Source organism: Citrus clementina, unplaced genomic scaffold (assembly GCF_000493195.1).
Source record: "Citrus clementina cultivar Clemenules unplaced genomic scaffold, Citrus_clementina_v1.0 scaffold_6, whole genome shotgun sequence".
Lineage (NCBI taxonomy): Eukaryota > Viridiplantae > Streptophyta > Magnoliopsida > Sapindales > Rutaceae > Citrus > Citrus x clementina.
Window position 1 is genome coordinate 7,727,034 of NW_006262139.1, and position 20,897 is coordinate 7,747,930.

A 20,897-nucleotide genomic window follows, 5' to 3' on the forward strand; every position below is an offset into this window, starting at 1 on the left:
GTTTGCTGCTATGAAGCCCAGAAGCACTTCAGCTGCTGCTTCTACTTCTGCTTCTCGCCACCGTAAAGGAACCAGAAACGGAGCTGATGGCTTCGTCTACTGATGTTAAAAGGAAAAAAAAATTGTATCCCAGTTTTACCCTTAGCCTAATTTTGTAATGACAATCTTGTACGCTGTCGTTTTGCTTCTGGATTTGCAGCCAAGAAGCCATTTTTAACTTCCTTCTTTCTAAGCCCCACGTATCTATGGGGACTATGGGATCCCCTGGTTTGATTTGCTGTCAGTGTGTGGGTTTTTTTTGGCTCAAGGGCATTTCCGGTGTTTAAATTATATTAAATGAATATTAAACGTGATTAATTAAAAAAAAAAAGATAGGATCTAGATCCTTCGGGATAGGCCTTTATTTTATTCAAAATACAAAATTCTGATGCAACTAAAACTAGTCTAATGCGCGTGGTCACTTTTTTCAACAAGTAATTAAGAAATAAATCGATTGAATTCACAACAAAGGTGGGTCACACAAACGCGACCTATATATTCTTCATTTTATGTAAATGCATTCAGTACCATCATCGTTAGTTTATCACCAAAAGAAAAACACTTCACATTAACATAATTACTCCAATAGAAATAGTCCCAAAAAAAGATGATTGGTTGGGAAGATGTTTACAAAGTGGTAGAGGCAATGGTGCCGCTCTATTTTGCTCTAATGTTAGGTTATGGCTCAGTAAAATGGTGGAAGATCATTGCTCCAGAAGAATGTGCTGCCGTAAATCGATTTGTTTGCTATTTTACCCTTCCTCTATTTACCATTGAATTCACAACTCAAGTTGATCCTTTCAACCTGAATTATCGACTCATCGGAGCTGACGCTATATCCAAGTTGATCATCGTTTTCGTGTTAGCATTTTGGGCAATGTGCAGTAAAAATGAAAGTTGTTATTCTTGGTGTATCACAAATTTCTCTCTGTGTACTTTAACAAATTCTCTTGTTGTAGGAGTTCCTCTATTGAAACCCATGTACGGCCAAATGGCTGTTGATCTTGTGGTTCAATCATCTGTACTTCAATCCATTCTTTGGTTGACAATTTTTTTGTTCGTTTTGGAATATCGAAGGTCTGCTAGGATAGATTTAGAGGAAGGTCATGGAAGGCCTTCATTTTGGCATTTGATGAAAATTGTGTGGCTGAAAATGGCCAAAAACCCTAATTCATATGCATGTATTCTTGGTCTAGCTTGGGCTTTTGTGGCACACAGGTACGCAATTTTTTTTTCTTTTATTTTTTATTTTTTATTTTATTTAAATTATGCATGCATGATTATGATTACTTAAAAGTAATTAACATGATTTAATAACTATTAATGCAGATGGCATTTGAAAATGCCAGGCATCATAGAGGGATCTATATTGATTATGTCAAGAGCTGGAACTGGCACTGCCATGTTTAGCATGGGTGACTTTATATTTAATTCCAATTAATAAAGAAAAAAAGGAATCGTAAATAATAATTACTGAATTTTTTTTTCAATTATGCAGGGATCTTCATGGCTTTACAGGAGAAATTGATTGCGTGTGGCCCTAAGCTGACTGTTTTCGGAATGGTTTTAAAGTTCATAGCCGGACCAGCAGCAATGGCGATTGGTTCTATTGCTGCGGGTTTGCGTGGTGATGTTTTACGTGTTTCAATCATTCAGGTAACAATCCTTTACAGTATTATTTTGTTAAAAATGTATACTTCATGCCCCAATTTCGCAAATTTGGTTACAGAAAATGTCTTTCAATAGATTAGTTTTCTCAACTGAAGACTGATTTGATCTCTTAGCTGGTAGTTAAAAAAAAAAAGAATAAAATAAAAACGTAAATATTGATGTTACAAAATTAGATATACTCAAATCATAAGATGATCCCTTATCTTATGAGAAAATCTTGATCCAAAATTCAAGCTACATCTAACTTCTACTTTTATCTCAGTCTCTTCATCTACAATCTCTAAAAGAATCATCTCCCTCTTTTGAATTCTCTCAACAATAAAATTGGTTTTTTAATTGAACTACCTCCAAAACTGAATCCTTGCGATGATATGATAAAATTTTGGGTAAGGTTATTTGAACCCAACTAAAATACTCAATAAATCATTTACTCTAATAAAATGTGGTGGGGCTATTTAAACCCATTAAAATACTCTTCAGCAAATATAGGTAGGGTTATTTGAACTTACTAAATTACTCACAAACCGTACGTTTGAAAATATTTTTTTTATTATTAAAAGACCCCAAAGAAAATTATAACTTTTTATATTAAAACTTGTATAATGATAAATCTAACTTTTTGATATATTAATTCCTAGGAGTTAAAAAATTGCTCGTTTGAAAAAGTCGGATCAAAATTATTTATTTGGATATAAAATATTGAACAAAATATGAATCTATAGTTTATTACAGCCGAACATTTTGAATATTAGTTTTTCAAAGGTGTTCAAAATTTGTTCGGCCAAAAAAAAAACTCAATATTTATGTGTATGAACACAATTAACCAAACTAACATTAACAAAATGCAAAATGAGCCTTGAGTAAAGTTAAAAAATAAAAGAATGTAAAAAATTATGACAAATACTTCGTAAAGATTTCTCAAGTAATGTTGATGCGATTGAAAGATTTGAGATTAAAATGGAAAATTGTACTCAAAATTGATTTAGGTATTTAAAAAATAATTGAGAGGAATAAATTGGGAAACCTTAATAGAATTGAATACATACACAAATCATAATATCATTAAACTGCATGCACTTTTTCATTAAAAAATAAATTTAATCGAACATTAATATTTTGTACAGATTTTTTTCAAACATATGTTCAGTAATTTATTTTCATTTTGTGAATTTTTGCTGCATAATAAATAATTGACAGTTTTATTTATGTTTGGTGTAAACTATCTGAACAATATTTTAATTTTTAGTTTAATAAATCTAAATATTTAAGGGTATATTAGGTAGTAGATTATTGAGTAAAAAACCTAAACTTCCAAAATTTAATAGTAAGTATTTAGTCACTGGGTTTAGTAGGTAGTTTAATGGGTTTGGTAGGTTTAAATAACCATGTCCATACCGATTTTCATTTGAAATTTTGTAATACTAAATTATCCTTATATAAATTTAATCTTATCTTCATCATCAAATTTTGTTAAAATTTTTATCAAAATAAGTTTTTCACTTTGACGAAAGATAACACAAACAAATTGAATTTTGTCCACTACTTTCTTTAGAAAAATAAGACCAAATGATTATCCAGACCATGCACGGCTAAAGACTATAAGGATACCAAGGAAAGGATTCCCACCGTGTATCCATAGCTAAAACACTATACCTAAATCTTTTATAGTGCATTTACTTGCCGAAATCATAATCCAGAATGAAAATGATTTATGGATTACTTCAGAAATAGAGGTGAGAATGTAAGGCATGTAGGACTCACATATTTTTTAAATTAAGAAATGAGAATTTGATTCCTATGAGGGGTAGGGAATCAAGTTCTCATTCTTTGAACTCCCCATTTTACTCCTACCTAAATTTTATGATTTCACTTTTATTCTCAAGTAAAATATTATTATTATTATTGTTGTTGTTGTTTTAAATTGTTGTAGTTAGTAATAATATTTAATGATAATAAAATTAACAATAATAAAATAATAATTTTTAAGCAACTCTCAACCAAGTTTATGGGTATAAAATAATAGTAGAAAATATTTTATGAATCTTCTAGAACACCAATATGGTAGAAAAGAATAGTATATAATAGGGTACATTTTAAATAAAGTGGGGTGTTTAAAAGAAAATAAGAATTGTCTAAATTTCATTGTTGAGTGTCATGAAAATGGGGTGTAATGAGTACCTTTTTTATGGGTTTAAATAGTCTCACCAATTAATACCCACTACTACTTAAATTTATCAAATTAAAATATCTTAAATACTCTTGTTACATCATTATTTTTTAAACGGAATTAACTATTTGGTGGTAAAATAATAATAATTAAAATATCAGGTGATAAAATATTGTTTTTAGAAAACTTAAGTGCTACATATTACTTTACCGTATAAATCTATATTCTAGCCTAATGACTATCTTTAATGTATAATTCTAAATTCTAGCATGATTTTATTTCCTAATTTCCTTTTTTATACGTTGATTTTATAACTTTCAACTAACTTATTCATTGAATCGGCTTATTGTGTTTTTGGTCATCTCTAAGGATTGATTAAAAAGTTACTTTTCTAGATCCTCATTATTTCTAATGTTATGAAAAATTCTAATTTAATAGTGTTAGACCAAAATATGAAAGGTCCAAACCCATGAAAAATATAGGCCCAATGAAATTATTTAATATAAAATAACTCAAGCATATTCTTTATAAGAACGGCCAAGATACTAACAATTCTAACTAAAGTGTCTAAATGCAAGACACGACAAAAAAACCAAAAGCGTGATTCAACAAAGAACGATCTATGTCCATTCTCGACAAAGAACGACCTAGGTCCATTCCTCGCAAAGAACGACCTAGGTCCATTCCTCGCAAAGAACGACCTAGGTCCATTCCTCGCAACGAACGACCTAGGTCCATTCCTCACAAAAAACGACATAGGCACTTAGAAAATATTTCTAAGTAAAACGCTCAAATGGTGAGTCTTCGAAAAAGTGCCAAAGACATGATTCAACAAAGAATGATCTATGTCCATTCTTGACAAAGAACGACCTAGGTCCATTCCTCGCAAAGAACGACCTAGGTCCATTCCTCGCAACGAACGACCTAGGTCCATTCCTCACAAAAAACGACATAGGCACTTAGAAAATATTTCTAAGTAAAACGCTCAAATGGCGAGTCTTCGAAAAAGTGCCAAAGACATGATTTAACAAAGAATGACCTAGGTCTATTCTTCACAAAGAACGACCTAGGTCCATTCCTCACAAATAACGACCTAGGTCAATTCCTCGCAAAGAACGACCTAGGTCCATTCATCGCAAAGAACGACCTAGGTCCATTCCTCGTAAAGAACGACCTAGGTCCATTCCTCGCAAAGAACGACCTAGACACTTAGAAAATATTTCTTAATACGCCTAAAGGGCAAGGCTTTGGCAAAATGTCAAAAGCATGATTTAACAAAGAACGACCTAGGTCCATTCCTCCTAAAGAACGACCTAGGTCCATTCCTCCTAAAGAACGACATAGGTCCATTCCTCCTAAAGAACGACCTAGGTCCATTCATCACAAAAAATGACCTAGATATTTCAAAAATATTTCTAAATAAGAGCACACGAGCTACTTGAAATGGGCCTACGAGCAAATACGGAATGGGCTTATGGGCAAATACAGATTCTACGGAATGCGCCTCCGGGCAAATACACATTCTACGGAATGCGCCTACGGGCAAATACACATTATACGGAATGAGCTTACGAGCAAATACACATTCTACGGAATGCGCCTTCGGGCAAATACACATTCTACGGAATGCGCCTACGGGCAAATACACATTCTACGGAATGTGCCTACGGGCAAATATACATTCTACGAAATGCGCATATGGCAAATATATGCATTTTACGGAATGCGCCTACGGGAATAATGCACTTACAGGCAAAATGTTGCAAAATCAATCTTCTTTGTAAGGAACCAATATAAGTGCCGAATTTAAGTTAAAGTCCATTAAAGGTTAACAGCCCAAAAACATGACAAATGTCCAAAGATTACTTGTCATGAACAAGCTTGACACATAATGACATGTGTCTTTATGCATGAGTTTTGCAAACACTTGTCACTAAGATAATGCCACGTGTCATGATGGCACCTCAACCTCATAGATCAAATTGCCTATATAAAGACCAAGACTCCCCATTTGAAGGTAAGAGAAAAAGGGTAAGGAAATGTTGTCCTTCTCTCTCTAAATTCTCTCTTTACAATCAAATTTAAAAGGCTGACTTAAGCGTAGGAGTGTTATTGCCGGCAACCCCGGCACCCTTTGATAATTGTTTCTTTTTGCAGAACAATTAACGACAAGGAGACATGTAATTTGAGACACTTACCTCAAGGAAAAAATAAGCCACAGAACTCGATTTAGAAGAAAGCCCGAAACACAAATCAATCGTTGTACATTGAGCAAAAATTTTGCATCAACAAATAGTTTGGACTTCTTATACAGTAAAACATATAAATTAATGTTCAATAAATGAATAATCTTGATTAAATAATAAAATTTTCAGGTCCCAACTTAGGGCAATCTTGCTAAATGTATAAGATAAATTTTTGTTTTGAATCCTTTAGAACCCTATGAAAATATAAGTTAATAATTAGTCAACTACAAAAATTATTCATAATAAATAACAAATAAATTCATAATATTTTGGAGTTTTTTTCCCTGACAACTTCAATTTTCTCATTTTAACTCTTCAAAATATGCATCTAATGATATGAGACTAAAAATAAAACTATAATAGATGTATTTATAGAGTTTATGTTCCATATGCTTTAAGTAATTGAAACACTTTAACTTCTAAGATATTAAATTTGAAAAGTACATACATTAATTTTATGTCTATGTACAATGTACTTACATTAATTTTTTTATTTGATGTACATGTTCATAACACTTATTAGTATTTTTCACATATACATGATAGTTTTGCAATTTATACATGAATCTTGGTCAAAGGAATAGTATACATAACAAGATGACACGAGCAATTAAAATATAAAATTATTCTTAAATTAATAAATTATTCATTTATAGATTGATAAATAACTTCTTTAAGATAAAATTCCTAACAATATTATTCCATAGAAGTTTTATTGTAATTTTATTTTATGATCTGAAGCGAAATAGTGAAGTAAATGATCATTTTATTTCTCGTTTGTTCAACTCTATCCCAGTGAAATATAAATTAGAATTCACTGCAAATAGATCAATATTATTCATTTGTTACCAGCAATATTTTTTCTATAATTGATGATGGTGATTGAATCCGCTACTGAAAACTTTTGTTTAGTGGTGGTCTTGTATTGGATACATGGATTTGATCCGATTGTTGAGGGATTTGATATAACTCCCACCACCTTGTTCTAGTACCACCACTACTCTTTCTTTTTACTTGTGCTTGAGTGCTCCAGCCCAATGTCAACTCGATTCCCACTTTCTTTTAGCATTCTGGTAATAGAATTGCATAAGGATATTTTTATTTTGTCTTGACCAGATCAGGGGAAAAGCTAATAAAAAAATTCTGAAAATCCATAAGCACATATATAGTTTGGAGGTTAATTTTATTTTTTGTAACTGAGAATTTCGATCCCCCTGCCTGGAAGGGGAGTGCTTGGGAAGAACTATTGAATTATTACCTATACTCCATAAAGGAAACCTATATAACAGCGCAACTGAAGAAAAAATAATAATAATATAAAAGAGATCCCTATTGGTGTTGAGAAAGAAGAAAAATGACGTAGGAAGTATATAGGATAGAATAAATTAGGAATTTTAGATTTTGAGACAATTTAGTATTTAATATTTTATTTTTTCTTGAGTTTAAAAAATGTACGCTTGAACAACTTGTAATATCACTTCTGCACTATGTCAAAGACCAAATTTTTTTTAATAAAATTTTAATTTTGAAATTTAGTAAAAACTATAAAGTTTTATTTTGAAGCCAATTTGACTCTAAAGCTAAATAGAAACAAGAACTCTAAAAAAGAAACATTACGAGTTTGCAAAATCCTTTAGCCTTAGCCTCTCTTTATTCATCAAAGTCATTTTTAGAAGGAACTCATTTCATGTTAATCCTAATATTGATCTGCGACTAATATTCTTATTTGGCTCTTCACCATGGATATAGACTTTAAAAAAAAAATAGCCAGTTGAAAGATCAATTTGCTTTCATAGTTTTCATACACTCATATATAGTGATATAAAATTCAGCCTCATTTAATTTTTCTTTTTATGGTAGTGTACAAACGTGACTTTAATTAGACATTTTCTAGTATAATTAAATAATTAATAATTAAGGTTAAATTTATGGATTTCATGTGGTGGGATTCTCATCCCACTACAACTCTTTAGCTTTTTTCAAAGGATGTAATTGCTAATTTTCCTTTTGCTTTGATTTAAACTTCTCAAGCATTTTTGTTTTTTCTTGTATTCGAGAGCATTGCTTCTAATTGTAATAGCTCTGCAATTTTGAATGATGCTATTTAAAGAGAAAAGATAAAAAGAAGGAAGCCAAAATTAACTACAAAACTATATGACTGAAGAGGAAAATGATAAAATAATCAATTAACACTATGAGGTCCTATGATCTAAAAGTTCATCCTGTCTTCCTTTTGTTTTCCTTTAATTTCGTTATCATTTTCCTGCAATTTTTAATGGACCGATCACTATGTTTCCCTAAACTCGACTACGTGTTAATTATTATTTTCAATTAATAATTCCTCTTGTTCCATTGAGTTAGTCAAAAAATGAAAATAAAAATTAAGATTAAAAAGGTAAATATAAAAGGCAGGGATTTTTAGAAGATTTTTAGAAGGGGTATCAACAGCTTAACTCTTGAAATAAGATACTTGTATCTTTTGTGCATACATTTGCCTATGGATATGGAATGGTAAGCGATATTTGGACTGCACAAATAAGTGGAATCCCATGTTTACAAATTTTTTCTCCACTGCGCTAGAAATAGGGGAGATATAGTTAGGTTTTTGCATTAAGAAATGATATCCCCAGCATTAAATCTCAGATTAAAGTAGATTTTTATTTCTTTTTTAGAATTAATTTTTTTAAAATTCATTTTTAACCTGAATGGGGTCTAGGTGAAACTGCACAAATAAGTGGAATTCCATGTTTGCAAATTTTTTTCTCCAGTGCGCTAGAAAAAGGGGAGAGTTAGTTAGGTTTTTCCATTAAGAAATGATATAACCAGCATTAAATCCCAGATTAAAGTAGATTTTTATTTCCTTTTTAGCATTAATTTTTTTAAAAATTCATTTTTAGCCTGAATAGTGTCTAGGTGAATTTTAATGATGATATAAGTATCATCATCACTCTATTTGTTTAATAGTCTGCAATAAGTTAGTCTGCACTACATAAAGTAGTCTATGCTATGTCTGGCTCATAAAATTCATACACGGCACGCAGCCCATTTACCGTCATATTGAGTACCATTAAAATTCTCATCATTAGCTTTAGAATCTCTTGTATACTCTCCATAAATCTACAGACTATAGTTAAAGTTTTGGGATCCATAAACTTTAACTGTTGGTTAATGGGGAATAAAGCTCTATTCTCGGTCATATATTTATACCCTGTGGAAGCGATGATAAGGATTTTAATGATGGTGAACTTAATTAAAGGTAACAGACACCGGATTGGATGGCCGATGGCACATGGCGGTGATTAGCATGTTTTATTTTTAGCAATAAGCTAAAATTATAATAGTTTACTAATAAATAACAGTATAAAATATTAAACTATGTAATACAGTTCATAAACATAACAAAATATGGCCACTAGAGTTAAACTTCAATACACCTTAATATGATACATTATAAGCTAGTTAAGTCCATTCAATTCAATTTCATAGCCGAATACAGCCCGCAGTGCAATAACTTCTCCTGTCCAAGCGCGCAATATATAATAATGGTAAAGATAAGAAATTGTTCTATTGTTGAAAATCTAATTTTTATCATTCATGGCATTTTATTTCGTATTATTTTCGTCAATTTTTAAAAGAAAATGCATCACTAGTAGGTCATATATATATATATATATGTATGTATGTATGTATGTATGTATGTATGTATGTATGTATGTATATGCTCAGGTGCGGGTATCCTCATTTTCTTTTTCAATGCAAATGCACTCTAAAGCTCTATGGTTTAATAGGCTTATTTTTAAATAAACTATAAAGCCGTGTGGTTTAACAATATTAGAAAATAACTTTTTTAAACTGTACAGCTTAGAAACGCTCTCATGAAAAAAAGTAAAGGTGCCCATACTGGAGAAGAACTATGTGTGTGTATATAAGTAGCTGTAACACATATTCATATCAACTAAAAGTTTGTGGTTGAGGAAAGAATCATTCAAATTCAATTCTCAATGATCTCCCAATCTCGAAATTATAATTATAAAATCATCAAGTTTTTATGTTGTTATGAAAATATCTAGTTTTCTTTTATATCTTTGATATGATGTATTGCCCATATAACGGCATATTCCTTGAGTGGAATACAAATTTTATCTTCATGCTTTAACTGTGGGGACTGAGGAGTTAACTTTGTTTTAATGCTTAAGGTTTATGCTTTAAGACGTATGCAAGTGACATTCAGACAATTTTATTTCTTGTGCTTTTACATATATTTGCAGGCAGCTCTGCCAGAAGCCATTACTTCCTTCATATTTGCTAAAGAATATGGACTGCATGCCGATGTTCTTAGCACTGCGTACGTAAATTTTTTGTCACACTTTTCACTAAAGTTTCTTTAATATAATTCAAAATTTTGTATAAAAAATAAAATAGAAGTAAGAAGGCTACCAATTTCAATGTGATAGAATACTTTAAATAAAATTAATTAGTGTATTTTCTTTTTCTATTTTTCAGGGTTATCTTCGGAACGATTGTATCCCTTCCTCTGCTGATTGCCTATTATGCAATTCTGGATATTGTACATTGATTTCATTTTGCGATTTTTTTTTCAATTTTTTTTTGTTTTAGAAGTAGTAGAAACCGAAGCTCAAATTAACTAGATTAGTATTATGCTGATTACAGAATTGTAACTTATGTCACCCTATACGTATGCAGCAGTCACAAAGTTGCAAGATATCAATCACATACTCAGTTCCATATACCTTGTAGGTGTCAAGTAGGTGTCAGTTCCATATACCTTGCAGGTGTAAGTTTTGAACCCATGGGTAGAACTTATGAAAATAGGATGTACATAAGACTATTTATTTATTTATTTACAAAAATAATACTATACTTAATTGTACTTACTTACCTTTGCCTAATATAAGTTTTAAGAACTATTTAGAATTATTTTTGGAAAACTCAAAAGTAATTTTAAAAAGTTAAAAGTTAATTTTAGTCTTTTGATAAATTTTTTGAAAATTACTTTTGGTAAAATTACTTGATCCTACAACAGATTTTGAAAAGTAAAGAAGAAAGTAACTTTTTAAACTCTAATTTTGAATATCAATTTTATACTTAATATAATTCCATATAGATACTCATTTCATTATAGAAATCTAAAATCATCCTTATTCTATTGAGATAACAAAATAAAAAATAGAATTAATGCTAAAAAATATTTATTTTAATTATCAATTATTATATATACACAATAAAAATATTTTATATTCATGTTTATAAATGTGTAAATAAATTTTATTTAACATTATATCTAATTCAGTCATTTATATTCTTATAATAATTTAACAGTAAGATTTACCAAACACATACAAATGCTTTTAAAACTCATAATACTTCTAAAAATAAATTTACTAGATATTTAATTCATTTTCTTCACAATTAATTATTTCTACAATATAATTAATAACAATTATTTAAAAACTACCGCATTACCAAACTAGCTCTTAGTATCACATACAACAATCCACTGTAATTTGTAACCTTCATGGAGGTCCATCATTCCAATTAGGTCGCTTCGCAAATCTTTTTTTTTTTTTTCCAAAAACAAGTACTGGCTCTTTCCGGGCCTCACCTAATTAATAGGCTTCCTGCTTATGAGTTCTTAAATGTGTTTAGTTGCTCTTGTTATTCATTATTGACCTCATCCATACTGGCGAGGTTAAGAGCCATGCCTATATTCATCACTTGCTCATCACGATCCATCAATCTCATACTCAAAAGTATTAGTATCATGTTAGAAATATGAGTCAATATTGCTTTCCTAAACTCTAAAATTAGCCGAAATAGCAACTTCAGTCAGCAAATGCAAAGGCGATGAACAATAGTTTGAGAATAGAGACATAAATATCTAACTAAGACGTTGCACCTAGCAATGCAGAACTTACAACTGTGAACACAAAAGTTGCATCCCATAACATGGAAGTTGTAAGTTGACCAGCAAATAAATAATCTGTCAAGGCATACAAGAGCATTTGTCCATAAGATCAAATGCGCAGCATCAAAGAAAGATCTTCTGAAGCAAAAAGGACAAATAAAACAGTTTGATCTCAAGAATATAATGACAACTATTGTGAAGATGCACTCTGAAAACGATAGTTTTGAACAGCAATAGAAAATTAGTGAAGAAAAATATGAGGAAGAAGTAGAGAGTTCATTAGAAAAATTGGATTGTTCTATTCTCTTATCATTGTAGTAGGCATCATTAAAGGCTTTGTATGTCTCTATTATATAGAGAAACTCTAAAGTGCTTTACTTAATTCAATTTAAATTAGCTACCAATTTTTCCTCATTTAGTCATCCATGTATCTTATAATTTAATTCAGCCTGAATAATCCAAATCACATGTAGATTTGGCTTAGTCAACTCTAGCGTATAATTAGATCAAATACACAACTATTTTCAAATCATTAAAACAAAAATATAATTGCTTTTCAAATCAATAAAACAAAAATATAATTGCTCTCACTTATTCCAACATAGGGCATTAATATTTTGAAATATACATATAATTCCAACATTTCATACTAAACTATACGAATCATGAGCTGAACTCAACTGCAAAATCAAGCTTGTGACGGTAGAGTGTTCATTAGCTTGTAGTCGTTTGTGTTTTCACTTTTGGCCCCATGTGGGACTACGACTTACAACCGTACAATACTAAAATTTTCTCAACCGCCCATTGAAATCAGAGTCAATGCCAACTAAGAACAAGACATAAGAGGGAAAACAGAAAACCATTTTTAACACTTGCAACCAGGGATTACTTAGAAAATTAAAATCAGAGAAGAATCCAATTCAAAATTTGCCTTTTTAAAGGAAAAACAGATGTTTTCAAAAAAAATTATTGTAAAAGATTGGCCACCAATTCTTGTTTTCACTTTTCATTTTAAAACAACTTTCGGAATTTGGGTATCAACATGTATAACAATGAAGAGTGGTTAGAATTATAAGAACAAAAGTGGATTCGCAAATGTGGATGAAATATAGTCCACTGAATCCACGACAAAGGTGGGTTACAGGTCACCACACACTAAACATATGACCTTATTCTTCGTTTAAAAGATAAAATAGCTTTCTAATAGAAAATACTTGTAAGCTTATATACAATAGTAAAACAGCTTAGGCGTTGACTAAAGCTATCCAAAAGGGAAGAAAATCCGTGTCTGAATTTATTCAGAGACAGTGATAATTGCTTACTTGAGGGGTGTGGTCCAGGTACTTGAAGTCTTAAAACTAACAACAACCTATTTGTTAGAAATTTGTATCCAATGTTGAGATGAGGCATGCATGCTTAACTTCATTAACTTTATTGAGATGTGTTTAACTTTTATAATCATCTGCCAAGCGGACATTTATTAAGATTAAAATTTAATTACATATTATTAAGATCAGCTCAATACTAAATTCGAATCTATTTGTTAGTTGTTCTCCTTATTCTAATTTCACTCACTACAATAAAGCCTTGATATAAGTTAATAACTTTAAGACCTGAAAACATATTTTACGAAATCTTCATTAGCATATCATAAAGAAGGAAGCAACATTAGAATAATATTTTATGAAAGCCTCATAGTTTCAAATTAGTTAATTATTATTTTCCATGATGAATTATTTTTTATGATAAGGGTCCTATATGAAAAATATGTTGTCCCTAATTCAGAAATAGCCAAAACTATTATATAATCAAGATTATTAATTTTTTGGGTATTAATTAGTGAGGTTTTACTTTGTGGACTAAGTTATAAACTTATTCCTTTTTATATTATTAATTACACTAATTAAAAATATTACAATTTATTGTGCATAAAAAAATATGAAAGCTAAGTAAAAGAAAATATCATGAATGGCTTGATTTTATTGTTGGGTCAACACAAGCTTATATATTTTAAAGAAGAATCTACTTGTGTTTACGCCTTGACTAAAGCTATCCAAGATGAAAGAAATAATATTGCATATAATAAATACTTGTTACCGGAAATTAATTAGAAAATCCTTGAAAAATATTTGTTTCCAAGATCTTTGCCGTAGACGTGTCTTGTCTCAGCTTTAAGTAATTTTACAAACTATGAATACATAGTATTGGGACTTAAGTTGAGGCTCAAATCTCAACATCCCTAATATTATTGTTATTTTAATGGCATAAATTGTGGGAGAAAAATCAGTTTTTTATATTTTTTTTTATAAACTTTTAGGATCGCTCTCATACAATATATAAGAATATGTAATCTAGAAATTGTACCTTGAAAATCCGATTTGGTTTTTTCCACTGAAGTGATTTAGGCTCCCAGATCACGATCTGTCACCACCACTTCTGTTAGATCACAATCCGTCACCACCACGCCTGTTAGATCACGAACTGTCACCAATGATCTTCCAGGTTATAACTCAGGTTTGATCTGCACTTGACGTGTGGGCGCCTTTATCACCACTAAAGCGACTAGTAGGAAAAAAATTTTCTCTCAACAATAGAGAGAAAAATCTTTTTCTCTAATCTGTATAAAGTGGTTGCTCTCTCTTTCTTTAGAGAAAATAAACTTTTATATCTCCTTTTAGTGAAAACCCTAGGCTCCAAATAATAAAAAATAAAAGTCACTTTACTTGCTTTTTCCATAGGGGGGCCATCTTGTAAAATAACATAAAGCCCCTTACACATAAGCATATTAAATGGAGCCTCCGACTAAATGATATATTTAGGCTTTTGACATAAATAGCTAGTTATCTTACTTATTAATCCAGTAGTGGTGCAGTCAATTAAATGAGCTAACCCGGGGATCATTTGGAAACATAAGATTGGAACTGACCTCTATAATTGTATGTTCGAATAATAATTCGTCCCAAGCCACATTGATTTCTTTATTGCATAATCCTTTGTACCACATCGTTAATTAAATTGATATCTCAATTGTCCAATTGATTTAATTACATCTTGTTCCTTGATACTTACTGGTTTTCTCTAATGATTATTTTCAACATACTAAATATGTTGACACACTTTGGCCAGAGAATTCTATGACCAAGTGCCAAAAACTCATCAAAAGATGTGTTGTACAAATTATATATTGCTAATCTATAACTCCAATACTCATAATTGCTCCCACCAAGATACCAAGTAATTTTGACCACAAGTGTGTGTCGTGCCCATTGGTAACTCAAATGGATTAACAATTACAATCATGAAATCATAATGAACTCAAGATTAAGATTACAGTAAAATCAATGCCTATGAGATTTAATAAGTCTGACAGTCATTTCAAGGTTAATTAAATCTCATATGTGATCCAGCTCAATGTAGTCAAATTACATCAATAAATTCATATATGATTAAGACAAATCATTCAATGAATTTACTACAGTCTAAATATAAATAGACCGCCCAACTCTATTTATCAACTGCGAACTAAATTTATTTAATCATAAGATAACTTGTATTTATATCTTCTGTGAATCCATATGATGATCACATAAATACATATAATATGATTAAACTAACCTTATTCAATATATATTTATGCAATTAAAAATATCTCAAATATTTTATTAATCAAAAAATAAATTAATATGCTTTAAAAGAGCGTATAACATCCCTAATATTATTGTTATTTTAATGGCATAAACAACTTTTGATATTTGCTACGTAATTAACAGTAAAGTTCTCTTCTGCTGGCGTTTATCTATTGCAAGAATAATAAGGCATGGGTTGGTGAAATAATCCATTGAATTCACGACAAAAGTGGATTACAGGTCAGTACAAACGTGACCTTATTCTCTTCAGTTAATATAAATAGATACTATCGTTGTTAGTTCATCAAATGACAAAAAAAAAACTTCACATTATTTCAATACAAGTATCTCAAAGATAGAAAAAAAGAATGATCGGTTGGGAAGATGTTTACAAAGTTATAGTGGCAATGGTGCCACTTTACTTTGCTCTAATTTTAGGTTATGGCTCTGTGAAATGGTGGAAGATAATTGCTCCAGAAGAGTGTGCTGCCATAAATCGCTTGGTTTGCTATTTCACTCTTCCTTTATTCACCATTGAATTCACAACTCATGTTGATCCTTTCAATATGAATTATCGATTCATTGGAGCTGATGCTATATCCAAGCTGATCATTGTGATTGTTTTAGCATTTTGGGGAATGTGTAGTAAAAAGGGAAGCTGTTTTTCTTGGTGTATCACAAACTTCTCTTTGTGTACTCTCACCAATACTCTTGTTTTAGGAGTTCCCTTAATGAAAGCCATGTATGGCCAAATGGCTGTTGATCTCGTGGTTCAATCATCTGTATTTCAATCCATTGTGTGGTTTACAATTTTTTTGTTCATTTTGGAATTCCGAAGGGCTGGGAATGCTTTAGAGGATTTAGAGGAAGGTCATGCAACAAGTTCCAGCAGGCCTTCATTTTGGCATTTGATGAAGGTTGTGTGGCTGAAATTAGCCAAGAACCCTAATTCATATGCTTGTGTTATTGGTCTAGCCTGGGCTTTTGTGGCAAACAGGTAAGCTTTTTTATTTTCGCTTTATTTAAAAAGGTAAAGGTGAGGAAAATTAATTTAATTTTTTAGCCCCTACATCTCCAGAATTTAAACTCAGGTAATAAAGCTAATTTAACACCATTGGGCAAATGTTGGGGACCTTTATATATATATATGTTTGTGTGTGTGTACATATTATGTAAGCATGATGATCACATAAAAGTAATTAACATAATTTAATAACTCTTAACGCAGGTGGCATTTTAAGATGCCAAGCATCATTGAGGGATCTATACTGATCATGTCAAAAGCTGGGACTGGCACTGCCATGTTTAGCATGGGTGAGTTTAGGGTTTGTTAATTGAGAATAAAGCAAAATAAGAACTTTAATAATTAATTAGTAGGGTTTTCTTTTTTCAATTATTCAGGGATCTTCATGGCTTTACAGGAAAAGTTGCTAGCATGTGGCCCTAGCCTCACTGCTTTCGGAATGGTTTTAAAGTTCATAGCAGGACCAGCAGCAATGGCGATTGGTTCCATTGCTACTGGTTTGCGTGGTGATGTTTTGCGTGTTTCTATCATTCAGGTAACAACGTAACCCTTCATAGTTTTGTATATTTCATGCCACAACGCAAATTCGGTTACAAAAAAGAATTTAGATAGTGTTGCTAAACTGTACTGGATTTTTTTTATAAATTTTTGCCACACATACACATATTCCTTTTTGATGATTGTACCTTTGAATTATAACAACACAAAAAATATTTTAAATAAATTTCTATAACAAATACAAATATATTATTAAAATAATCTTATATGTAAAATATTAAAAAAGTTATTTTGAATATTATCAATCTGTTAGATTTGTTTTAATATTAACAAAATCTGTTTCATAGATTAATAGTATAAATAATTCTATTTAACATTCTAAATAACTTGTAAAATCGATATTATATATTTTATTTATAATATTTTTATATTTTTATACCACATTTTTCATGTTATAGAAATATTAGCATAAGTTTAAAGTTAATTTCTGGATTAATGGATTTAAGATTAATAAAATATTTCGGGACATATTAATAACAGTTTAATATTACAAATAATTCTATATCTTTTGTACTTATGGTTTGTGTGGGTGGTTGGATAATACACTCGCTGTTTGGAGTGCACTAAATAAGTGGAATCCCATGTTCTGCAATATTTTTCTCCAGCACTCTAGACTGAGGGAGAGTTTTGGTTGTTAAACCCAAGACCACAGAAAATCTTTTCAACGATTCCAATGAATTCTAATAAGACTGATGATTAATTAGTACATGTCTACATGAATGACTTTGATGACTCATAATTTTATTTTAATATTGCTCGAAGTACAATCACACTTTAAGACTTTTTTAAAGTGACGTTTAGCGGACATAGTTACGCCACTAATTGTTTTTCTTATTGTGTATTCGCCGTGCCTACGGCAAATAATAAAATCTCATTGTAGACACACACAGTTGTACGAATATTTTTTCTGTACAGACGGTGTTGTCAATTTATATGACACAATTGGATTAATTAAAAAATAAAAATTATTTATATAAGAGATTTGGATCTGAATTCATTTATATTCAACTCTTTATAATTTTCTATCACAATTGTACGTGTAACAATATACGATTTATTAATATATTTTAATGGACATAGTTACGGCACTAACTTTTTTTTTTAATTGTGTATTCATCGTATCTACAGTAAATAATAAAAATATAAAGTATCATTGATGACACACATAGGTGTACGAATATTTTTGTGTAGATTGAATTGTCAATTTATAAGACATAATTGGATTGATTTAAAAAAATAATTTGTATAATGAACATGCATCTAATACTGAGTTGATCTATATTTAACTTCTAATAATTTTCTACCACACGTGCATGGATAATAATATATTGCTTAATTAATTACATACTTTTATCCAATAACTAGCAATTATATATTTCTAAAATATTAAAAAAAATTAGCTCATCATATATACACACATTGAATGAAAAAAAAAAAACAAAACAAAACAAAAGCTTGTACGCATTTAGACAATTTTACATAAATTTGATCTCAGGTCTTACTTTCTGCCCATATTTTGTTGCAGGCAGCTCTTCCAGAAGCCATTACTACCTTCGTATTTGCTAAAGAATATGGACTGCATACCGATGTTCTTAGCACTGCGTAAGTTTGTGATCAAATTCTTTACTACAAATTCTTTAATAGATTAAGTACCATTTTCTTTTTTCAAATTATGCATAAAATACTACCAATTTCATTTTGATAGTCAACAGCATAAATGCATGATAATTTTCACAAAAATATAAACCATATTATTTAATGCCAAAGTACTCGAAATAAACTTTCAATAAATAAACCATAATATTTACTTCCAAAGTACTTGAAATAAGCTTTATTAATATATTTTCTCCTTTTTTTTTCAGGGTTATCTTCGGAACGATTGTATCCCTTCCTGTGCTGATTGCTTATTATGCAATTCTAGATATTATACATTGATTTAAACCCTCAGTGGGACTTTCAAAAGTTTAAACTTTTTGTCACAAGTAGGGGAGACCCTCGACTAGTTAAATATTCTTAAAATTTAACTAGGTTGATAATTAAACAGTCATTGATAAGAGCAGGGAAAAAAAAAGAACTTTCTATGTATTAAATTCTTCGTATTGAAGCCGAATACTTTTTATTACAATTGAATGTTATTTATAGTGAAAATTTTCATCAACTTCAATTTGTAAAATAAAATAACCGTAGGCTCATTAAATTTAAGCCATAATTGAACTATGTTAAAGTGATGGTAAATACACTGTTATACAACAATTTGGATGTCCACCACTTTAAGATGATCATAAAACGGCACTGAATGTGCTATAATAACTATCTCATTAAGAACCTTAATCAGTAAAAACCAGATGGTAAAATCTGGTAATTGAAAAAAAGAGCAAAATACACATCTGTCCAATTTTTGTAGAAGTTCTTCTCTTAAATATTTATGCTTCCCTGCTCCCCCTCAAAGAGACAAATATCAATTTTATAATCGACTTAGTCGATGAATGCCAATAGACTAACTTTTCAAATGTTGAAATAGGTAAAGCTTTGTTAAAAAGATCTGCAAAATTATCAATGGAATATATATGTTTGACATCAATTTTCTTGCTCTTCTAGAGCACATGAGTGCAGAAAAACTTTGCTGAAATGTGTTTTGTTCTACTCTTGCCATATCCTCCTTTAGCTTGTCAATATAGGTTGTATTGTCTTCAAATATTGCTGTTGGTGTTGGGATAATATGCTCTTTAAAAGCATATGTGTTTATTTAATTGTAATAAACAAATTTTCTGATTAATAAAATAAATGAGGTATTTTATTCAAATATCTTAATTGCATTTATATTTGTATTAAAGTCCATTTAATCATATTATATGTATTTATGTGATCACCATGTGGATTCACAGAAGACATAAATACAAGTTATCTTATGATTAAATAAATTTAGTTCACAGTTGATAAATAAAGTTGGGCACTTTATTTAGGTATAGACTGTAATAAATTCATTGAATGATTTGTCTTAATCATGTATGAATTTATTGATGTAGTACGACTACATTGAACAGGATCACATATGAGATTTAATTAACTTTGTAATAACTGTCAGACTTATTAAATCTCATAGGCGTTGATTTTACTGTAATCTTAATCTTGAGTTAATTATGATTTCATGATTGTAATTGTTATTCCATTTGAGTTACCAATGGGCACGACACAGCCTTGTGGTCAAGATTACCCGGTATCTTGGTGGGAGCAATTATGAGTATTGGAGTTATGGATTAACAATATAGAATTTGTGCAACACATCTCTTGATAGGTTTTCGGCACTTGATCATAGAATTCTCTGGCCAGAGTGTGTCAACATATTTAGTATGTTGAAAATGATCATTAGAGAAAACCAGTAAGGATCAAGGAATAAGATGTTATTAAATTGATTGGACAGTTGAGATATCAATTTAATTAACGATGTGGTACAAAGGATTGTGCAGTAAAGAAATCAATGTGGCTTGGGACGAATTATTATTCGAGCATACAATTATGGAAGTCAGTTCCAATCTTTTAGTGGACTAGATTTGGAATTAAATAATTGGGCTAGTTTAATTACAGGCCTAATTATTGTAGCCACTATTGTATATTCCCAAATGATCCCCGGGTTAGCTCA

At 30.4% G+C, this 20,897-nt stretch overlaps 2 protein-coding genes across 2 annotated transcripts; both read left to right on the top strand.

The window, feature by feature from the left end:
* Positions 1-646: 646 nt before the first annotated feature.
* On the top strand, positions 647-10,699 carry LOC112097437 (auxin efflux carrier component 5-like). Its single transcript, XM_024182746.1, has 5 exons — positions 647-1,257; positions 1,369-1,454; positions 1,538-1,695; positions 10,392-10,468; positions 10,627-10,699. Exons 1-5 carry the CDS (start codon positions 647-649, stop codon positions 10,697-10,699), a joined length of 1,005 nt encoding a protein of 334 aa, XP_024038514.1.
* Positions 10,700-16,013: 5,314 nt separating this feature from the next.
* LOC112097428 (auxin efflux carrier component 5-like) lies at positions 16,014-19,192 on the top strand. The gene is made up of 5 exons (XM_024182705.1): positions 16,014-16,672; positions 16,904-16,989; positions 17,077-17,234; positions 18,783-18,859; positions 19,120-19,192. The coding sequence occupies exons 1-5, from the start codon at positions 16,044-16,046 to the stop codon at positions 19,190-19,192; spliced, it is 1,023 nt and encodes a 340-aa protein (XP_024038473.1). The 5' UTR covers positions 16,014-16,043.
* Positions 19,193-20,897: the final 1,705 nt, after the last annotated feature.